The sequence below is a fragment of the Cataglyphis hispanica genome, chromosome 8, assembly GCF_021464435.1.
Source record: "Cataglyphis hispanica isolate Lineage 1 chromosome 8, ULB_Chis1_1.0, whole genome shotgun sequence".
Classification (NCBI taxonomy): Eukaryota; Metazoa; Arthropoda; class Insecta; order Hymenoptera; family Formicidae; genus Cataglyphis; species Cataglyphis hispanica.
Genome location: NC_065961.1, coordinates 1,999,849 through 2,022,017, shown reverse-complemented (window position 1 = coordinate 2,022,017; position 22,169 = coordinate 1,999,849). Strand labels below are relative to the sequence as shown.

The 22,169-nt window shown below is 34.2% G+C and overlaps 1 protein-coding gene across 1 annotated transcript in view; it reads left to right on the top strand.

The window, feature by feature from the left end:
- Nucleotides 1-20,255, top strand: part of LOC126851402 (alkaline phosphatase-like) — a 151,613-nt gene extending 131,358 nt beyond the window's left edge. The window contains exons 8-9 of the mRNA XM_050595338.1: nucleotides 12,224-12,345; nucleotides 18,862-20,255. Of these exons, the coding sequence (XP_050451295.1) occupies nucleotides 12,224-12,345; nucleotides 18,862-19,281 (542 nt within the window). The 3' untranslated portion in view covers nucleotides 19,282-20,255. The remainder of the gene's footprint in view (nucleotides 1-12,223; nucleotides 12,346-18,861) is intronic.
- The last annotated feature ends 1,914 nt before the right edge of the window (nucleotides 20,256-22,169 follow it).

Genomic DNA, 22,169 nt, shown 5'->3' with positions numbered 1-22,169 from the left:
TATACGATGTTTATAGAATATTGTAGATGAACTTATTACCTGGACAAATTAAAATTAATTAAATTTTATAGAGTAACTAGATGATTAATATACCCGTCATATATGAATATATAATGTATCGTTATTGTCCTTGCCCCTTCATTTTGACGCAAACACATTACGAGTTTATAATGAATGATATTCGAACAATTATGTTAATATAAATTAACAAATACATATCGTTATATTCGAAAATGCGATCAATTATCGCATATCATCTGTGTAATTTAATCTTGTTTGTAACCTAATTACACTACTAATTCAGACATTTTGTAACCACATAACAGCAATCAAGATATATTTTGGATATAGTTTATCACAAAATGATGTTTCACAAACATGGTCATTGCCTGTAGCGGTAATCTTGTTTGTGTGTAAGTGTTCGAGATATAAAAAAAAACCGATTAAACCGACTTGAATGACGCGTTTGAAGGACATATTGGTCACCGTTGCACGATATCATGCATTTCGTTTTTTTTTTTCAAGCATCCACATATTTCAGTGAAATCGCGTTACACAGGCGCGTTGCACATATTTTCAGAGACGTTTGATAAAAGAAATATAGAAAATATGACAAATTATACAAAATACGAAAAAATAAAGTAACATAGAAATAGAGATCTACAAAATTTCGATTTGTAAAGTATTCCAAATAAATATTCTAAAATAAAAATAAATAGTCTAAATAAGAATAGAGAGATGAATTTAAAAAATCAGAAAATAAAATAGCACATGAATAAATTGGAGATCTATGCAAAACTAATTGTAATTTTATTATAAACTTCTTACGCAATAATAGTGCATGCTTCGCTTTCTTTAGCAATACGCGATTTATCTGTGAAATGAAACAGATTTATGATCGATTTCTTCTTTGCATTCAAGGTTGTCATGAAAAGATAATGAGGTATATGAAATAGACTTCTTTGAATTCTATTAAAATAGATCCGATATAATTAGAGGCATTATAAATCCGATAGAAAGTGCTGTGTGATTGATTTTGTTGAGAGATTAAAATGATTTCATATGACGCTTGAAATAACAATATTGATTAAAAAGTACGATGAAGACACTCGATACAATTGAAATGTTGGGACTGACTGATTTTTATTAATAAAATTGATTTATATTTGATTCCTGCATCTCAACATTTGCAATTATGTATCCACAATTAGATGAGATATCAGGATACTAAAAAGATATCCCTCAATATATATATATATATATATATATATATAATAAGAATTTTAATGCAATTTTTGTCACTAAGTTTAAATTGTAACGAATATTTTGCAAACATTTATACAGAGACTCATTTAAAATCATAAAGCGCACTGTAGAATGTATTTCGTATGAAAAGACGTGGTGTACAATATGCATGATCGAAAAAGTTATTTTATCATCGTATTTTTTTTTTAAATTTATGGAACAAAAGTTTGGAAGGAAATGAGAAAAATGTGTGAGCGATTTACGCGACACAGCACTCGTAACGGCTTTTATTGCTTGCCGTTCATTAAGTCGGGTTACTTTACTCAAGCAAGCGTATTGGATGAAGCAATTAAAGCACGCGCCGGTTCGAGATATAATTTATTTGCCGTAGAGTTACGTAAAGTTACGCGCCCACTCTTCGGGGCCACCTTCATTAAGAATTTAATTGCATTTACGCCACGTTGAGACTGGCCGATATATCGATGCAAACTGCCTTAAAGCCCGTGATCTTTCTATGGGATTAAGCATCGCTCAAATTATTTACGTTATTCATCCATAAAATATACGTATTGTATGTGTAGTTTTATGGACTATTATTAACGGAATAGTGCTTGGATCTAGTAGTCCTTTATTGATAAAATAACATTTATCTCCCAAGAATTATGTTTCGGTATCAAAACTGTTAGATATCGGGCAGACGATCGAAATTCGCTCGAGAAATGGGGAAGATAATTCTGTCTCTCTTTTAAAGAAATCTATTTGTTAACAAGGAAATATTGTATTTTCTATTAAAATTCTCTGGAATATATAAAATTGTATGATGAAATGCTAGTTATTTTCAAGAGACTGCTTGTTTTTTATTAAAACAGCAGATTCATGCGAACCTATTTTTTTTTCCCGTCTCATTATCAGAAATATATACAAGTTTAAAATAAATAAGTTAAAGTTAAGATCATGGATGACGAACGGTTTGACAGAAACCTAAGTACATGCTCTGAAAGACGCAATTGTGTTTTTGTGAGCAGTCTAATTACATTCTTTGTTGATGCCATTATTTGCCTGATATGGATCACTATGCCGGAATAATTTGGAATTCTACAAATAAGTTAATTAGTTCTTTACATAGTCGAGAAACCATTAGAAGAGAGGATTTGCCATTTCTTTTTTTCTGTTCATTTATTGGCATTTACAACTCCATGTAAAGTGATAAGAACTCTTGGCTTTTATTCTGCGAATAATTATTTTGCGAATTAACTGCGTATGTAGAGCGAGAAACTCTCTTGAAAAAAATTTTCGACGACTTCCACGTATTTCATATTTACATATACATTCACCGTAGGCTTTTTCTCGATAAGAGATTCGATTGTTAAAAAAAAGTTACAATTTATAATTTCAAATTCTTATCCGCCAATCTATTTAATATAGACAAAAGATTTTAATTTTTTATCAAATTATGAAACAAATATCTGACGCATATATCGATAATAAATTCTTACTGAAATTTAATCATTTCCATGGGCGTGTCGGGTATATCTAAATTTAATTTCAAATTAGTATACGATTGAAAGAGACACTTGATTGAAACATACACATTTCACGCTTAATTGAATAAAAACTTTATCGCAAATTTCACTTCTCTGCGTGTTCTCAAAATTGCGCGTGTTTTGAAGCGAATTTCTAACATTATGACAGCGCTTTTAAGCGTGCCTTTTAGGCGCGGACGCGATTTTGCTTTTGTTGAGAAAAGTTTCGAGGAGTTTTGCCTCCCGGCGTAGAAACGTTTAGAGATTTTATCTCATTCACCCTGATATCTTCACGTGCGAGGCTACACGGCGGCAGTACATGGCGTCTCGGTATTTTGCCGCAGTATGCAAAACAAGTTCTTTCGCGTTTTCCGACGGGATATAATCGCGATCGTTAATAAAGCAAAGGATATCTCGCTCCAAGCGCTTTTCTTCGGAATGTTTTTTCTTTGCAGCCATACTCGTAATTGATAAAACGCGAGAGCAAAATTGAATTATTCGCGCAAACCGTCTTATTTTACATAAAGACGCGCGGGAAAGTTTATATTATATAACAGTTGTGAAAAAATATAATTGTTAGAAAACTCAAAATTCTTTCCGTCGTTATTAAAAATCATATTTTACTTTCAAGTGTATTTACGGAGGAAAATTGTTGGAGAACCGTTCTTTCTTTTTTAACTGCTTCTTGAGATGGCGAAGAAACGATCTATCGTAAAGAAAGAAATTTTCGCTCGGATTTTTTACGTTGATGTAGAAGATGGGATGGATGATTTTACATCGGAAATTTTCTAGTCGTGTATATGTTCCTGGCATCGCAATCGCACGTATACTCTGACAGCGCATCCGAAATCAACGCGCGATCGAATCGCGCGTTATTCATCCGTGGATAATGTTTTCCGCTACTATAAAAACAAACGATTTCCACAAAATTATGCAGAACTGCTATTGAATGCAGTGCAGTAAGTACACATCAGTGCGTGTGCGCATAGCAGCTAGAATAACACCGCTTTTTATACCAGTGGCTGCGACTGTAAAGAGATTCATCGCGCGATTAGAGTTCGCTATTTTCAACAATACCAGCGCCTCCATTACGGTCGGATAAATTCATATAAAGACTGATACTTTTAACTGGCCAATTTTCTGCACGCAAACAAGCGCAACATTCCGATCTACAATATCAACAATTTCGCCGAATAATTGAAACGCGTCCACTCTTGTCATCGAAATGGCGTACGTGTTCGTTCTGTTGAAAAATTTGACAATTTTATTCATCAATAGTGAGAAAAACATATTTAGAAACGAAAACCATTATTATATTTTTGGATAAAAATACAATTCAGTGAAAATTGATAAATTTGGAAAAAATAATGTTCAAATGTTTTTATATCCTTTGATTATATTATATCATATACTTGTATGTTAAAAATATCGCGTGCACAGAAACTCTTTATTTAAGTAATTGGACTCTATATGCATATATTGATATTATATTTAATCTATACTAAATCTATCTGTGAAAAGTTCATATTTAATTAATCGCAAAAATATCTGATAAAATAATTTTATTAGTCAATTTAATTTAAATTTTTAATATTTTTTTTTTTATTCAGAAAGACTTTAAATAAATTCAAAATTGTGATAAAATACAGACTCGCAATTATCCGATACCAACCGAATTCATGATCACGGAATGACTTGATTTCCATCGATTTATCATTTATCATTCACAGCATTACAAAATCCGAGACATAACGAAACGGAGTGTGGTTAGGGGAAGAAAGGTCTCCTTCTTAATATCTCACTTTAATTTACTTATAAATCTTCTCTCTGAGGAAAAGTTGTGCAGATTTAATCCTACGGTTTTGCATAAAGTCATAAAATTAGATCCAAAATCAGTAATTGTGTAATCAAATAAGTTAAATCACAGAAATTTAGAAATTTTAATTGAGCATTTAAAATGTCATGATCGGTTCTCACATGAAAAAATTAAAAAGGTGAATACATCAATTTTGAAAAAACCCGCAGACTAAAAGAAATGGTTTTAGATATGAAATATTCTGTATTGTTTGCAATTATTCTTCTCTCTCTCTCTCTCTCTCTCTCTCTCTCTCTCTCTTTTTCTCTTTCTCTTTCTCTTTTTTGCACATGTAACATTTCAAACTAAATTTAAATTAAATAATTTCTATTCGGTTTTTTGTTTTAGAAAATTGGGACTAAATTTAATTGATTGATGCAACGATTATACATTTTTTTCTCATATGTTTTTATAGAATCTGTCAGATAGAAAAAATGCTCTCTGGCTATCTTCTGTAACAAATATCTAAAACAAATATCGTGTCATGTTTTATGACGTACCTTTATCTAACTTTTTTTTATTTGTCAGGAATACACAATAGCACAATCGTCTACTTTTGATATATATATAAACTCATTTATAATTTTTTAAATATTTTGTGCGCGCAGCATTTTCACACAGCATTTTTGATTTTACTGAATAATCGCGTAGAAAACACTGTTCAAGTTGAATAAGAATTGCAGTCAAGCAAGTAATCAGACAGATGAGGTGCTCGGCGGAAGAGTGGCTGATGTGCCCAATGTATTCAGAAACAGGAAATAAAGCCGAGTTCTTAGAGACTTGCAAAACTTGCCCGCAGCGTATCCGCGCTCGGTGAGATGGTTAAGCTCGTTTATGTGAGACATCAAATGGAGCAAGAACATTTTTAGTTACTCGCTTTTCATTCCTGCAAGCGAAGCAATTCTCATTCAAATTGGGACACACCGAAATTATTTGTAGCTCTCTATATTAATTTATCCGAAGAAAACTATATAAGATTAATTACTCATATTTCTTACAAAATTGTAAAATTAACGTTTATAATGACATAAATATTTTTTAGATAAAAGAATATATAGATATATGTAAAATCGCGAAAATGGTATAATTGAGACAACGCAATAATTTTTCAATCATAGAATCGATATAGATGCAATATGTCAACTATTTTTTGGTAATATTTAAATGAAATTTTTTTATTTCCACTTTTTAATGATTTTTTTTAAAGCGATAGAGAGATTGTAAGTTTTATAATTACATTTTGCTAGGATTTGTCTAATAGCATATAATTATCTTGTTTAATTTGCCTAAAATTAATGAAACAAAAATGGAATAATTTTAAAATTCTGATGTATATCTCTCCATCGTCAAATTAATATTATGATAAAATAAATTAATTTATCCTAATATTTTATATATTTTATTTTTATATCTAAAGAAAATCTTTTATATTGAAAGACGTTATTGTCAAGCCACCTCGTGAGAAAGTATAAGCTTGAGATGTCTCCAATGCGGTTTGAATGAAACGAGTAGGGTCATCCGAAGTTCAACAAAAGCATCGCCACTTGCGTATGTATCACCGGTTTTAGAGTCCCCTACAGAGAAGATGGCCATATGATGCTGCATTTCTTCCTGCTGGTGAATCCTATAGAATATCTCGGAAAAAGATTTATGATCTTATCTTTGCACACATCGATCAATTAAACTACAACTTTTCAGAACGAAAAAGCGCACGGGAATTATATTTTATTCAAATTCAATTTAAAATATCGTATAAATTTAATTAAAAATATGATACGAGAGAATAGCTGCATACAATACAGGTATCTCGCGTTTAAAGTCATTCCTTTCACCTGCTCATCTTTTCAGCGATACAGAATCCGTGTATTCGCATTAATGATTTGCAGCGCGATGTTTGACCGCAGTAATTTCCGTATGATTTTTTAACGAAGCTTGTAATCCGTCTGCCCTTTAATCCGCATGTTTGAACACGTGTTGCGTACATTTGCCCAAAGATGTTCGCAACTCCAATCTATGCATTGCAGCTGGCGTTGCATTAAAAGTATTCTCATTAAAACTTAATAAGTATCATAAAACACAAAAACGGAGCCAATTATTCCATTGAATCCTTTATGAACGTTACTCTTAAGTCTTTTAATAAATAAAGTTCTTGATAACGTATGAGAATAAATAAAATGTTAAAGATATACTTTTATGTATGAAAAGATGATGTAATCAGCGACGCGCAAAATTTTTAAAAGCGCGAAACTGAAAACCTTTTGAAATCTTAATTGCTCTTAGATCTGAGAATATAAAAGATTCTAGATATGTTATTTTGAAATTTATTATGTGAAATGAGAGTAAAGAGAAAAAAGTAAGATTTAAAAAAGTACATAAAAATATGTTTCTTTCCAATTTTCAGTCTTGTTAAAAAAAAATCGCAAAGACATCGAAATAAACATGCAAGCGTGCAATTTGCACGAAAATGCAAACAACGGTTGAAGTATTTTCTTCGCAGAGCTCTTGGCGAAATAGTTAACATCTTAATGCTTTCACGGAGAGTATCGTGAAGCTTCTAATGAGCACATAAAGTATATAAAGGTGAATTTATTTACGGTCTGCCTTGCCATGCAGTCATTGAAAATCACGAGTACAAAAACACAAAAACAACATGAAAGCAAAAGGCAGTACAGCAGCGTCAGCTGCGCTCGGTTAACGATCTTAGAATAACATTTGACTGATTACAACTGACTGTGCACCCAGCACGGTACATAATTATGATAAGAGCCATAATGTTCTCTATATTGTTCCCCATTATAAATAATATTATTAATCAAAATGGAAATGTGTATGTACTTATAACTCAAATCTAGCTATTACATAATTGTTATAGACAAAGGAGATGTTAAAAACAAAAACAATCTAAAATAATATTCCCATTCCGTTGATAGTTTATTAATAAATCGCTAAAATTTTTCTCATGTTATTTCATGTGAGAATTATCTTCGTGTTTTCGCAGATCGATCTCTCAATACATTTTTATCATAAAAAAAAAGAAAAATTAAATTTGAAATGGTCCAATCTGTCTTTCAAACTTGGCCGCAATAATGATGCGATTCTTTTTATAATGTTTGCATTTGCGTGATTATAAATTCATTATATTTAGAAAAATGTTGCGCAAATGAAACTGCGGGGGTAGATTTACTCGAAAGCAGATGAAACTTGTGCCGCGATTAATTCGCTAAGAGCTACGAGGTGGCTCGCTTGCCACCTCGAGCGGAAGAGTGCTTCTTTCTTATGCCAATCGGCCATTGACTGCTGGTATTCCTTTGGAGAAATGGGTCAGACCGAAGAGCAACGGCCGGCAATCCGGGGAGTGCGTTTATCTTTATCGCGACAATTTATCACCATAAATTCAGTAGGGTGCGAGGAAATAGCGTGACGTTTTTTTTTTTTTGCGAGAACGGAGTAACGCGCGTTACTCTAAATGGCACGGAATTCAGTTAAGCGAATCGTGAACTTCTTGGAATACTTCGAATTAGTCGCCCGGCACGTCAGGCCCACATCGACACGCAGGACATTGAAATGGAACATTATATATCGCGTTGCTTGACGAGCGATACGATCGGCATGCGATATTTGTTGGACGAAATTAACCGGGAATTTGAATTGCATGTCGAAATTTTCAAAAATTTAACGATATTCATTTAGAGAAATGTTTTTATTTCCACGAAAGGAATATCTCGAGAGCATGATCTTAGTTCTTAGAATTTAAAATTATTTATTAGAATTTAAAATATCATTTATTAAAGTATAAGGAGGGGAATTTTTATTAAACTCCAAATCTGAGAATCCCGTTTGTGTGTGTGTGTGTGTGTTTGGCTATAAATTTTTTTAAATTCTCCAATAATTGTCTTAAATATATCTGAAAACTTATTAAATCTGGAGAAATAATAATTAAAAAATGATTGATAGTTTAATAATTCTCGCACTTTTGTTTATCAGCAAAATTGTGAAATGTGCTTATAATCGGAATTAATCGAATCGGAACGGGAATATGTTGGGAGGTCCTTCATTGGAATTCGCGAAATGTTCGTAAATCAACTCGGCTATGTCCTGTCGGATCTATCGTGCCAGGACGACGGGAGGTTCGCGGCACGCCACGCGGGATAGGCATGATCTATTAACTCAGAAATATATAAGATCACGGAAGCATATCAGAGTTGCGGAAAGTTATGCGATAGCGGCCGCTCACGAAGGTGCATATGGTTATTTCAGAGTGAAGTTAAATTACACAGTGGATCTCCTTTTACGTCGGCGATGGTGGCGGCGGGGTGAGGGGAGGGGGAGGGCTATGAGAATTCTTTTATGTGTGAATTATATGAGACTCGGCGATATCGCCGCCCGCTTTTACGTGATCACGTGAATTGAACGTGAATAGAGATTCCTATCGGGCACTTGATTTCTTGTGTAACGTTCGTTATAGACATTTTTATAAATGCAGACTGCTTAGCTAAGATATGGCGCATTCATTTCTTTGCTGCGAAACGAGAGTAAAATATTTCTTACGAACGCGATCGGATTATGAACGATTTGCAATTTATAGAAAAGCTAAATTAATTCGATTTCGCCCATTATTATTTATTGATATACTTCCTTATTTAAATAAACCATATAAAGAATTTATTATTCGCATGAAATTAGACTTTTTTTATTGATGGGCTTAAACAAACAATTAAAATAATGATAATTCAGTGTAAACAATAATGTATTAAATGATATACATACATTAAAGATTTATTATATTGATAACGCGAATATATTATCTTTATTATAAATATATATACAATAGTATTTTACAATATTTTTTACATATGTCTGCACCGAGTTATTCTTATTTTAATTAAGTGTTTAAACATAATTACAAAATACAGTTTTGATGACAAATTCTTCTTCATCTGCATTAGAAGTTCATTTATCATTATACATTTCATATTTCTGAAGCTCTACTTACTGAATTAGATTGAATCGAGTATATTATTATACACAAATACGTTTCTCTTTTTTTTTTGTGCCGAATATCGTGCCGTAACACCGCTATTATCGACGTGCAATTTAGTTCGTACGATCCATCACCTCTCGGGCTTGAATTTACTTTGGAATAGCCCTCTACGATAGCATAATACTTCAGGGGACTAATTAATACTTAATGGCACAATATCGTCGCATAATCGGCTCAGCTATATTGCATAAGGCATTACCGTAACAGCGTGGCCTAAAACCGCGATTCGATATCGCTAGGCATAGTTGATGGATCGCGATGCGCCCGATATTTCTTCATCTGATAAAAAGTTTATTCTTGATTGCTCGTCATACGCTATTACGCTTGACGAGCGTGCATTTCATAGCCGTCGTCTTTAACTTTACATCACGTAACTTTATGTAACATGATGTCGAATATGAAGCTCATTATTCATAGGATTCTCAAGTACCGAGAGTACTTGCCATGTAAACGAGCCGAATAAAGATATATTTTTCATCGAGCAAAACTCCATTGCGATATCATGTCTTGTTGCTATTTTTTATTAAACGTTTAAATAAAACGACTTTGAGTCTGAGGTTTTTTTCAAGTTTGATTAATTTGCGGTTGAAGATTTTTTTTGCGCGAAAAATTTACTTACGCTTCCTTTTTTCTCAGACAGAATATGCTATTCTCTGTCTATTTTGATCATGTTAAGTATAAATTGTACATAAATTGTAGCATATTATTTTAAAATTGATAAAGACAACGCATTGATTAATACACGTAAATATTTTACTTTGTTTACTTAAAATACGTAGCATCACGCTGAGATAAGCACGGACTTGTTACGGACGTAACAAAACTGTTTTGTTAACTTAACTGTTTCATCAAACAGTCTTGCATAAATAAACGTCGATTTTGCGAGTGCGTTGCGTATCGATTCGATAAATACAGTTCGTTTTTATTTACGCAATAGCCATTCTACATCATGTGTTCTTCGCCTGCTGCCACGAGAACTTTGCGGGACTTATCTGTATCGACGAAATCGTTTGGCGCATCTTGAAGTCACGCTTGCACGTACACCCACTTATCCCGGTCCGAGTTTACCATACCAGGTCTCTAGAGGTAGACTACGGGATATTACTTTGCCGACTTCGTGATCCTATATCTCCCCCTTCCAATATAATTCGCGAGTTGTAGCCCGAAAGGAACGCAAAGCTTCATCTCGTTCCGGACGCGCTGTCAGGGCGGACTAAAGTAGCGGCGCATTTTGCTATCCTGACGTCGGGCATTACATGTCAGGTCGGACGTTACAGATGGGTAATTAAAGTGTTACAACCTACCCGCCGTGAAGTGCTTAGCACTGGTGGAATGCACCGTTGTTTACTGTAACGAGGGTCATCTTTTCTTCTCACGCATAATTCAAGGGTCAACGAGCTACTTGAATCGATGTTAGAGCAAAATTAAATATTCAAGATCCTAATTATAAGAATTTCCCAGATCCACTTTTATCTTTATAAATTAAAAATTAGATTTCTGTTGCGTGGTTTAAAATCAAATTTTGTAAAATACTCTTCTTTTGTGATGTATACTTTTTAAATATTATCTTTGCAGATATTGTAATAGTAAATACAATCATCTTGTTTAAATGCTTACACAAAATTAACAAATAGATTGACAGATGAATAATTTCCTTCGTTCGCAGAGTTATTTCTGATTATGGAGGATATTAAACGGTACGCAAAATGGTAGGTGTATGCGCATCAGTCAAGAATCATGACGTGCAGCGGCAACAAGCGTGCAATTACTCGAAGAAACAAGGAGGTGTATTTCGGTCTATCGGGCGTAAAATACGAGGGCAAGTTTAAAGAGAAGCGGCAGCGACCGTCTCGATTAGAGTGAAACGCCGCGCAAATAAACGGTTGAATTATACATTGTTAAACGACAGACAGACCTGAAATGGTTGTGGCGGTGGTGGTCTATTTTTTGAAGGTAGCTCTCTTACAGAGAGGAAGAAAGAGCACCTTGAATAAAACATATTTACCGGCGGGCATGCCCGGAGTCTCTCGACTCATCCCTTCACCTCATAGTCTCTTTCTCTCTATATCTTCTTCTCTCTTTGCTTTCTCTTTTTTTTATCTGCCCTGATATTCTGCTGACGTTAAAAAAATCCATTTATTTTTAGCAGATCATATGGAACGCGTCATATAGAAGGATAGGATCCATAATATGTTAGCGATAATAAGGTAAACGCGTTGCGAGAAACTTCTCTAATGAAGTTTACTTCGTCGCGAGAGAGGAAGCCAAGTGCCTGAAAGTGTCATAGTCGCCAAGAGATTATCGTGCCGCATCCTTAACGCAATTTGATTTTCTTTATAAGCAGAAAAACACTCGAACTTTCTCCAACGTGAAATTTAATTAAACCATCAAAATGTTCCGATATAATATACATTTATAAATCGATAAATCAATTAAATGTCGATTGATAAATTTAGACTCGTCGCTCTTTCCCATCAAACCGTATATTTGTCGGAACAATTCGTCGCTGACAATAAAATCATAACCCGATTAATTTCTTTTCTCTCTTTTTTCCCTCAGGTTCTGACAGCAAGTTGTCGGACATTGACGGACAGCCCTATACAACGTTGCTGTACAGCAACGGCCCGGGATACACACAGCCGCGGACTATCCTGCGGGAGGCTGGCAAGGATTCCATTCAGGTAAGGGAGGTCCATTCTCATTTCCGTACGCGCGGAAGGAAGGTAGTACGCCAGTGTTTATTGGATCGGAGAATGATCGAGTGGCAAAATCGAGGCCGCGCTCGAAAATCCATCACGTACTATCGCTGTACGATCGTGAAATATTCCACCAAACACTTCCGACTGCTCCGTACCATCGATTCCCTCGAGGATCCTAAAATACCGCGGTTAGATGGTGCGCTGGCAATTTTTAATCTCATCGTAAAATTAAAAGACAGAGTATACATTGTAGGGTATTTCAGTTAAATTTAATTTATAACATGAATTTTAAAAGATATATAGAAAATGTGTAAAGATATATATATATATATATATATATATATATATATAACTTTTTCGAATGCAAAATTTAAATGAAATGAATAATCTATGAAGAGAAATTGTGCAAGCGAAATACGGGACGTTTTTACGAAAAAAAATTAATATGCCATTTGGTTTATTTATTTTTAAGTGCTCTATTTTATTTCTAACTTGAACATATATTTTTTATCCATATTTATGTCTATACCTGACAATTCTACCTGCACATTCCCATCGTTATTGATTTAATCTTTTTCACTGAAAATAGCTTTATGCGGATTTGTATTTATTCTTTCGATTGTACCATGTCACGCAGACGTGTTCTGCGCAAGTATTTTCGTACATCACATATTTACATAAAGATTTAAATTTATATTAATCTGTAAACGAAAATATTTCGCCGCGTATTTTAACAGCTATCCGCAATTTCAAGCATATAGTTTTATTCCATTTTGTATTTACAATCTGTCCGAGTGGCAGAGGTATATTTATACTACGGATATCATTTGACATCACTGACAATGAGTTACATCGCGAAACGCGGGGTAGATTCGGTGCTTTTATTCGCGCATCGCTTTACATTATCACGCTGAACACGTATGTGCGATAATTTAGTCTCCGACATATGGATTCAAATAAATTTAACGCGCAAACCCTATGCGCGCTGTATATAATTATGGTACTTTACATATACTTAAACATAATATGCCATATGCATCACTACAAGATTAATATAAATTAATCTTGATTAATAGAATATATCATGTGACATATAATACGAAATGTACAAAATATGTCAAAAGCACAAATTCCCTTTTTCATAGTGGACTTTATTTTACAGATATTTAACATTAGTAGATAAAAAAAATTATGAATAAATTGCTAAATCTTATTTCTTAATTTAATTTGTAATAATTTTGCTAAAAATTTAATTATCAAGATATTTGGAATGGATTTTTATTTTTTTTATTAACATTATCAAAGTATTTGTAATTAAACGTATCATACATTTCTTATATATTTTTTTGTACACACATGCAAGTTTATTATCTATTATTATAATATCCGTGATATTAAAAATCCGTCTCATCGGGATCACAAAGTAACAATTCGCGTAATCTTCTCGGTCACGGTGCTCGAAATGCATAGAGAAAATTCTGAAGTTATAAGAATATCATCTGTGGTGGTGGCTCTGGAGCATGATTTTATTCAATTTCTCGAAATGTTCCGTCAGAGTGAATCGTCATAAGCGGTAAGTGGCCGGGGAAGAAACTGATTAAAATCTGGATGGCTTAGGACGATAAATTACGTCGACCTTCCTCTCGGTTCTCCCACCTACCATCGTTATAGATATATAGATTACAAGTGTGGAGCGCAGGATATTTCGTCCCTTTATGTGAAATTGAAGCTCGGTAGTTGTAATACTCAGGCATTACAAAAGCTCCAAGAATTATATATTTTTATGACGGAAAAAGTTTTGAAAATATCAAAAATGGCCTAAATTAGGTTGCCAAATTTTATTGAAAATTGTGCTGCAACACGTAATTTTACGTGTATCGTATTTGGGAAATAAGTTTCTATAAACTGCTTGCCTTGCCGAATTGTTCTTACAGTTGTTACGTAATGTAAGAATTCGATTCGTAGTTTGGACTAGAGAGATGCTTAGGGTTATATCGTATAATACTGCTACGACAGCTCCTGTCTCCCATTCGGTTGCATTTCACCGAACTATTATGTAAAGGCAAATTCTATCTCGCATAAATCGATATCTCGCGAAACAAGAACCGACCGTATTTTAGATTGGGAGATTGCTTTCATTTTACGAGAATGTGATTTACACGGTGAATGTCAGATATGCGTTAAAGCCCATAAATCTGGATCTACGGAGTGGTATTAGCAGCGAATCTCATGACCACAATATGAAGTAAACATGATAAACATACACGCGACGATGGTAAACAGCGACCTAATTTTAAATTGAAATTGTTTATCTCGAGAATATACTAAATAGCTCGACATCACTGTTTATTTCTGTAAACTTTACTTAAACGAATTGATGACAAAACAATTTTAAATGAGAGAACATATAAGATAGTTTAATCGTAATAATAATATTTGTAAGAGTTTAATTTGTGTATGTGTGAAATTTGTTCTAATTTGAGAGCCAAAGAAATTTGATCAAAGAAGCAAAAAGTCAAGCAATTTAATATAATTCGTGAGATGCTCCAAAATCGGCAGAATTAACGACTCGATATATTTTTATCGACGAAAAAGATTTCGAAAGATTTGCAAAAGATCAATGCGACGTATCTACTCTAATTCCGGGGCAATAATGTGCACTATGTGCAGTGTAAATCAGAATATATTTACTTTACAAGAGCTCTTGAAAAATTTCAATGGAACATTTTATATGTACCGACATGGTACAATAAAAAAACAGATAAAGCACGTTATTACCCACCTCGATGATTTATGTTCGCAATTACATGCTAGGAGTTGATGCTTGAGATATCCGGGACGAATTAAATATCGTGCCGAGCTGATATCGAGTTATTTAGTCGATTTTTTCCATTCGCGCAAATTAATGAGAATTCAGCTTCAGCTTCAATAATTTGCCAGTTCGCATTTTTTTCTCCCTCGCATTATATTATTATGTATCCTTGAAAATAATACAAATCTGTTCGATTGCGCGTCGCCGACTTTGCTCGATTCTGTATGAAATATTCGTCTTTTGCAGATATCTTAAAGCAAACTTCTTCACGTATATTGATGGGAATTTTTGCTTTCTTATTTTTTATCTTTTTTACCAACATTCAAGATGTGATCCTCATCTTGTGATAAAGAAAAGAAACGTAAGATAAAACGGAAATGTAAGATTCTGAAGAACATTATTTGAACATTTTTTTTTTTCGAAAAATATAAAAGTTATAAATTTTATACACCCTGGTTTGTATTATTATTAAATTAGTGTTTATATCCTCAAAAAAGCAAAAATAATCGATATCAAAAATCTAAATCTAATCTAAGCCGTAAAAATTTCCTATAAAGCTAACTCGTAGGCATGTGTGTGTATATTGCCCCCTTCTTTTGTATGTGAATAAAATAAATACGTGCGAGATAATGGCAAATAAGGAACCAGTAATAATTTACCGTGACATTAAACGTTCCGTGAGAATAAGTCCAACGACTATCATTATTATTGCTTTTATATCTTGATTTATATCTATGATTTTCTCTTGTTTGTTTCAGTATATGAATGAGCATTTGGTATCCGTAGATTTTGTTGCCGGAAATAAAGTTGCACGAGGAACGTCTCGCTTCTCGCGATATCTCGAGCTTTCGTGTTATCCGACAGAAACACCGAGCTTACGATATACCACGATGGGAGATAACGCTAACCTCTTACGATATTTAACGCTCCTCTCCGACGGGGATTGTAATTCCTTAAGACACCATCTCCCAGTTACGTCTTGTCCCGATGTAACCTACGTAAGGATGTTGCCTTACGCAATCATTGCCGCTGGCGGGATCTCTCTCAGGGGGATGCGTGGCGAACGCGCCAGAACGGCAACATTCGGGGGGGATACAAGGACGTGGGCGGGATTTTTATTTGCTTATTTGGAACACGACTATTCGCCGTGTTTTAGTATTATTGCCTTGCAACTATCTCGCGGAAAAGATTCTCTTGGCAAAGAGAGAGAGAGAGAGAGAAAAGAAGGGAGAGAGAAAGTCGCTTTTTTTATTTTTATATCTGTGTTATTTGTGTTTTATATACCCATGTATTTATATCTTTACAAGTAGTAACTATAAATAGGCAACATAACTTGACTCTACGCTATTCTCTTGAAAATTCAGTGAGTGTAGTGCATTTCTTTGCGAGAGTCTTCTTGTCGAAAAATATCGAGAGACCTAACGATACTTGTAGAATTTATATTTATTATTAGTGAACATTTTTCATATATAATATAAAATATAGTATAAAATTTAAACAATTTTTTTTTTTTAATAATTTGCTTCCAATCAGCTGAATTTCGCGATATCAAAAAAGAAATAATATATTAAATAATGATATACTTAAATCATGATTTATTATATTGTTATTTTAACTAAATATAAAAACTTTAAAAATTATTGCATTGATTAATATCATATTATCAATATTATCATTGTTTCTATATTTTTTCATTCTTTTTAGAAAGAAAAAGATATTGAATTTATTTTACTAAATATTTGACCTGAGATCTGAAGGTAAAGCTAATTCTAAAGTTTTCTATTCGCAATGCTTATAGATGCAGTTGTAGATTGATTTTAATCAAACTTGACTATACCTGACTAAAATATACTGACAGAAATTTTGCTCGCGTACTTCGAGTATTTATAAGTTCGTAGAGAGAAAATAAATAAGAAAAAGTTATAGTGTATTTTTTTATCACTACCAACTTTAACCGCGTTCTCTTCATTCGGTCTCTCCTAAAGGCATAGAACTCATCGTTCCTACCCTCATTGCGCCAAACTACTTCTTCCTTTCGGGTCGACCGCACCACGAGACGTACCGTGGCCTTTCATTCGATTGTCGAAGTGAGATCGCGGCCAAGGATTTACGGTGTCCCCGACGAAAAGGGAAATATTGTGAGAGAATTCTGCTGCAGCAGCAGCGTGTCTCATTTGACCCACGCAACGGAGCCAGCCGCAGGTTAAATAAAATGCGAAAAAGATCTGCGATGGCGTAGTCGAAGCTCTCGGTGCTCTCTCACGAAACGGCTATTTTAATTTTATTCTCGTTTTAATTTTATCCTTCTTTAATTCTAAATGAGCCGTTTCCGTTAGAAGCGGTACAATTTTAAAGCAATACGCGTTTCGATGAGGTGAGAAAAAAAAAACAGTATTTATCGCAGTCTTTACTTATTCCTAAACAACTGCGTGAAAGAAACATAAAAGCGTTATAAATATAGTGAAAATATAAAATTAAATTAAAGTAGATGAATAATCTAATTCAGCAAGCGATGATGAATCTCAATTAGCGATACACTATTTTTAATTAAACTATTTATTACGTATCGTGTATTACTCGTGTTGTAAATTATGCAAAAAACAAATTTTCTGTTGAGGAAACAATTTTTAATATCTATTTAAACACTAAATATGAAAACTTCATTTCAAAAAATTCTTCTTATACAAACGATTTAAAAAATTTAAAAACACAGTTAATCAAGGCTTTTCTCGTATGTTTTTTTTTTTTTTTTAATTGCTAATCATGCACAATGGGATATTTAATCAAAGGCTTTTGTCATATATTTGTTTTTTTAATTTCAATCATTTACGCGCCATGGGACGATCTTTATTGATTTTAATATACGATTCTGGTAGATTTTTTATTTTAATTTACGAGTTAAAAGGTGTTACTTTTATATGCGCGAGTTATATGTATCAATGTGACATTTCTCGCTATAAAGATTACTTGGTTCAATATAAATGTAAAATACTATAATAAGTAGAAAATACTACCGTTTTATTATCGCCATATTCTGTAGGTACATCTGCAGTTATAAAAGGCTCGATTCATTAAAAAATAATGCTCCACTACCCAGCAATCTATGGAATAGTACTCCCGGGCGAAAAGAAGAACGTCTTTAACACTCCTTTAAGACATTTAAGACAACATTTTTTCCCGCAAGTTATTGCGCACATTTAGATATATAGATGCGTTTATGTCTTTAACGAATGTTTTGCTCTCATTAAAATAAAAATTCAAAAATTTTCACGCACATTTTTCTCATTTTTCTGTAATCTTAATTTAATATAAATTTAATATCAATATAAATATAATATAAATATTAAAATAAATTAATTAATATTTAATATAATGTTTTGTTTTATTATATATATTATTGTATTTATTATATATCCATGCTTTTACGCAAGAAAAAAATATCGTTTTCTCAATAAATTAAAAATGATTTGTTTTAATTTAGTAATTGATTGTCCAAGTTGTTATACATCATTTCCATCTATTAAGTATCAACACGACTTTTATCAGTCATCGCGTGACGTCTATTACAGTCTATTTTTAAGCTTATGTCTTCCGCAAGTAGAAGATACGCCCCGGAAATCTCGTACAATCTGCCCCGACTTTCGATTTAGGTACAATAATCACACCTTACGACTATATAATTACAGACGGCGGGTGTGCCGAGGGCGTGGGCGACGCACGGGGGCGAGGACGTGCCGGTGTTTGCCGTTGGGCCCCTAGCAAGCATCCTGTTCTCCGGCAGCATCGACCAGAGCTACATTCCGCACGCGATCGCCTACGCTGCCTGCCTGGCCCATCATGCTAGCCGTTGCTCACGGGATCCTGCGGGCGGTAATGCCAGCGACACAATGAGCTCCGCACCGATAAGCTGTCCCTCGGCGGAGCCCAACAGCGCGGCGATATCAAGCGACGTGATGAACGGCCACCAGGCGCGAAATCAACCCACGAAATCCGCTAGTCCTCGCTGTTCGTCGATCGCTCCCTTGTTACCGCTGCTACTGCTGCTGATGCTGATGATGCCCCCCGTTCTGCCGATTCTCCGGTGTCCCTTGGAAAGGACGAGTTAATGCGATCTAATGCTCTACCGCGTGTCCGAGAGTGATCGTCCGTGTGACGTCGACGATACACGATAGTGGAGAAGCCACCGAAATACTCGCGACCTGGGCACCACGCTAATAAACGGTCGATTGAGCGACCGCAATGTAAATTTGACGGGACGGCAACGGCGATGAGAGTGGCCGTTTTGAGAGCGAGCAGTGCAATATCGTCTCGCGCTGGTAAACCGTTAAACGGATCGTTTGCGCCGGCAACCATCACGCTACAGAAAATCGCCGAGTGCTGGTGCAAGCGGCAGGATATAACGCGTATGAGTTTTTCGTAAGGTGGGAGCGGAGACCTAATAGACGAAATTCCTGACGACGATCTTCTCGTTGTAAAAAGAACGAAAGGAATGCATCTGCATTCCTCGTAAGACTCAAATCGGTTGACAAATCGACGATGGATCGGGTGTTCGGAACGGATCGATACACGACGAGAGCTAAAACGTCATGTGGTGGACGTATCATTCCTAAATTCTCTCGTGTATTTTTAGCCTCGGTATCTCGAAACACGAAAAACGCGACTATTTGCATTATATATTTCACGCAAGTTTAATTGGTACACATTCTTGTTTGAGGTCATCACCTAAAGATTCTACAAATTTTCCGCTAATAGCTGAAGCTTTTTCAATGAAGAGCTTTAATAAGGAGATTGGAAGTGGAGCTTCTTGCTCACTCACATTATCTCAGGATTTTAAAAGAATTTATATTTTTGATTTATATTTTTTACATAATTTATACATTTCCATTTTATATTAATTTTATTAGTTATATTTGAAGAAATATTTCTCGTTGTTATTTTTTCTAAAAATTGTAATTCTTGCGTAATTCATGAGAAGATTATTAATCACCAATCGACTTTGTGAAATATTTCAAAATTATCATTACTTTTTGTAATTATGATTTTTTTAAATCAATTTAAAAATTTATATTTTTTAATAAAAATCAAGTTTTTGTAAGAGAAAATTTACTTGAAATTAAATGCATCTCCTATTAGAAAAATAATTATATTATGAAATTTATAACATTACTTGAGATACTTGTCAAATTAAATGATACATTAATTGATAGAATGACCACTTTTGGCGGTCTTTGCTAAAAGAAGTAAAGCTGATTTCAATATATAATTAATTAAAGAATCTGGAAATTAAAAATTATTTCGTATATTTTTTTTTAACTATCTCTGGAAGGTTTGGATTATGTAATTTTTGAAAAATATTTTGCCATGCGGTAGCATTTGTTACAATACGCATAGTCGAGTAATAACCGCGATTTTGCCGATCCAATAAACCGATTGATAAGCCGTAATGCATAAAATAACTCTCGAATATTTTGGGAGTTTAAAGTAAATCATAAATAAAAATGTAAATACATTAGAAGTAAAGCAGGCAATGTGTATAAATATCTTGACACATACGTTTCTTCGCATCGAATTATTAAATTACATATAACATTTGACCACTGAATCGAGATGGACTCTTTGCCCCAACGCACATTTACATCCCAAATTCTCGACACGTCTATTTCATTTTTGCACATTGTACGCAGGGTCATTTCGAATCGGACCAGAAAGTGGTGTTCATAACGTAATTAACGATTTTTGGCAAATTTTATTTTTGCACCGAGCGATTGAAAGGAAAAAAAAATAACGTCAATGAGTTTGTCTTGTCATTTATGTATATCGCGCTATGCTTGACTTATACCACTTTCGTTTCGAGTCTCACGTAACGCAGATTAGTTTCTAGGAGCAACTTTGTCGCGCGAGGATTTGAAACGGGAATTAGAGAGTCGCGCACTGTTTAACTCAATTAGTCAAAACAAACTGTCGCGAATCTCTCAGATTTGTCCGATTTCGGGCGAATGTATAATTGAACAATCGTCCCCGCTTGTCTTTCGAAGCACATTCGTTATGTACAGCGCTATGCGAGAAAATCGAGATTCGCCGGGATTTCGGCGCGGAGCTCTCATGTATTTGTGACTAGCGCCGAGGGAATTGCAGTTGCAAGTTGGGAGAGAGAGAGAGTCTCTCTGCCATTCAATCCTCCAGAATTCGTTATCGCAAGAAGCGTTCCCAAGTCCGAGTTTCGTCTCTACTTTTAATGAGGCGATACGATAATTTTATAGAGCGCTTCGTGCGTGTTTGCGAGCACGAACGCTATTTGCCTTTTTACGTGCTTAATCGTAGCTTTGATTCACGGCTCCTCTGTAAATTTGCGAGCTAATTGCGCCAAAGGATTGCTTTGTTTTAATTCTCTTCCAGCTGGCGAACGTTAATGAAGTAAATAAATCATGCATGAAAAAAATGAAAACACGTACCATTTATCTTCAATGCGAAAGATATCTTGCAAACGGATAGTCAAAAAATAATATTTAAAATTTTTCTACACTTAATTATATAGTTTTTTTACACTATATTATAGGCATCTCTATAGTAGAATTCGGCAAAGACACATGCAGAATAACGCAACTTGTTGCAATGTTATTTTGCAATTTTCGTTTCTTCAACAAGCGTATGTCGGTGGGAAATAGCCAAAATTTTATGGCAAAAATAGCGAGCAATATATCTTCGAGCAATCACGGAATTTCTTATTTATACATGTCCGTCGTCAATCTTGAAATGTTGAAATTAGTTTCAAACGTTATAAAAAAATGAAGGTAATATGTTAATAAATGGCGGTATCGAGATGGCGAAAGGTTTTTTAAACGTCGATAGATATTTTGGCAGCGTAAATTTGTTGTACATCTTTTCGGAATGAGATGTCGTTCTTATATATAGCGCATAAAAACGACGCGACGTAAATCTTTCCGCGCGCGCATCGCCGCGGTTTATAGATGAACACCACAACATAAAAAAGTTA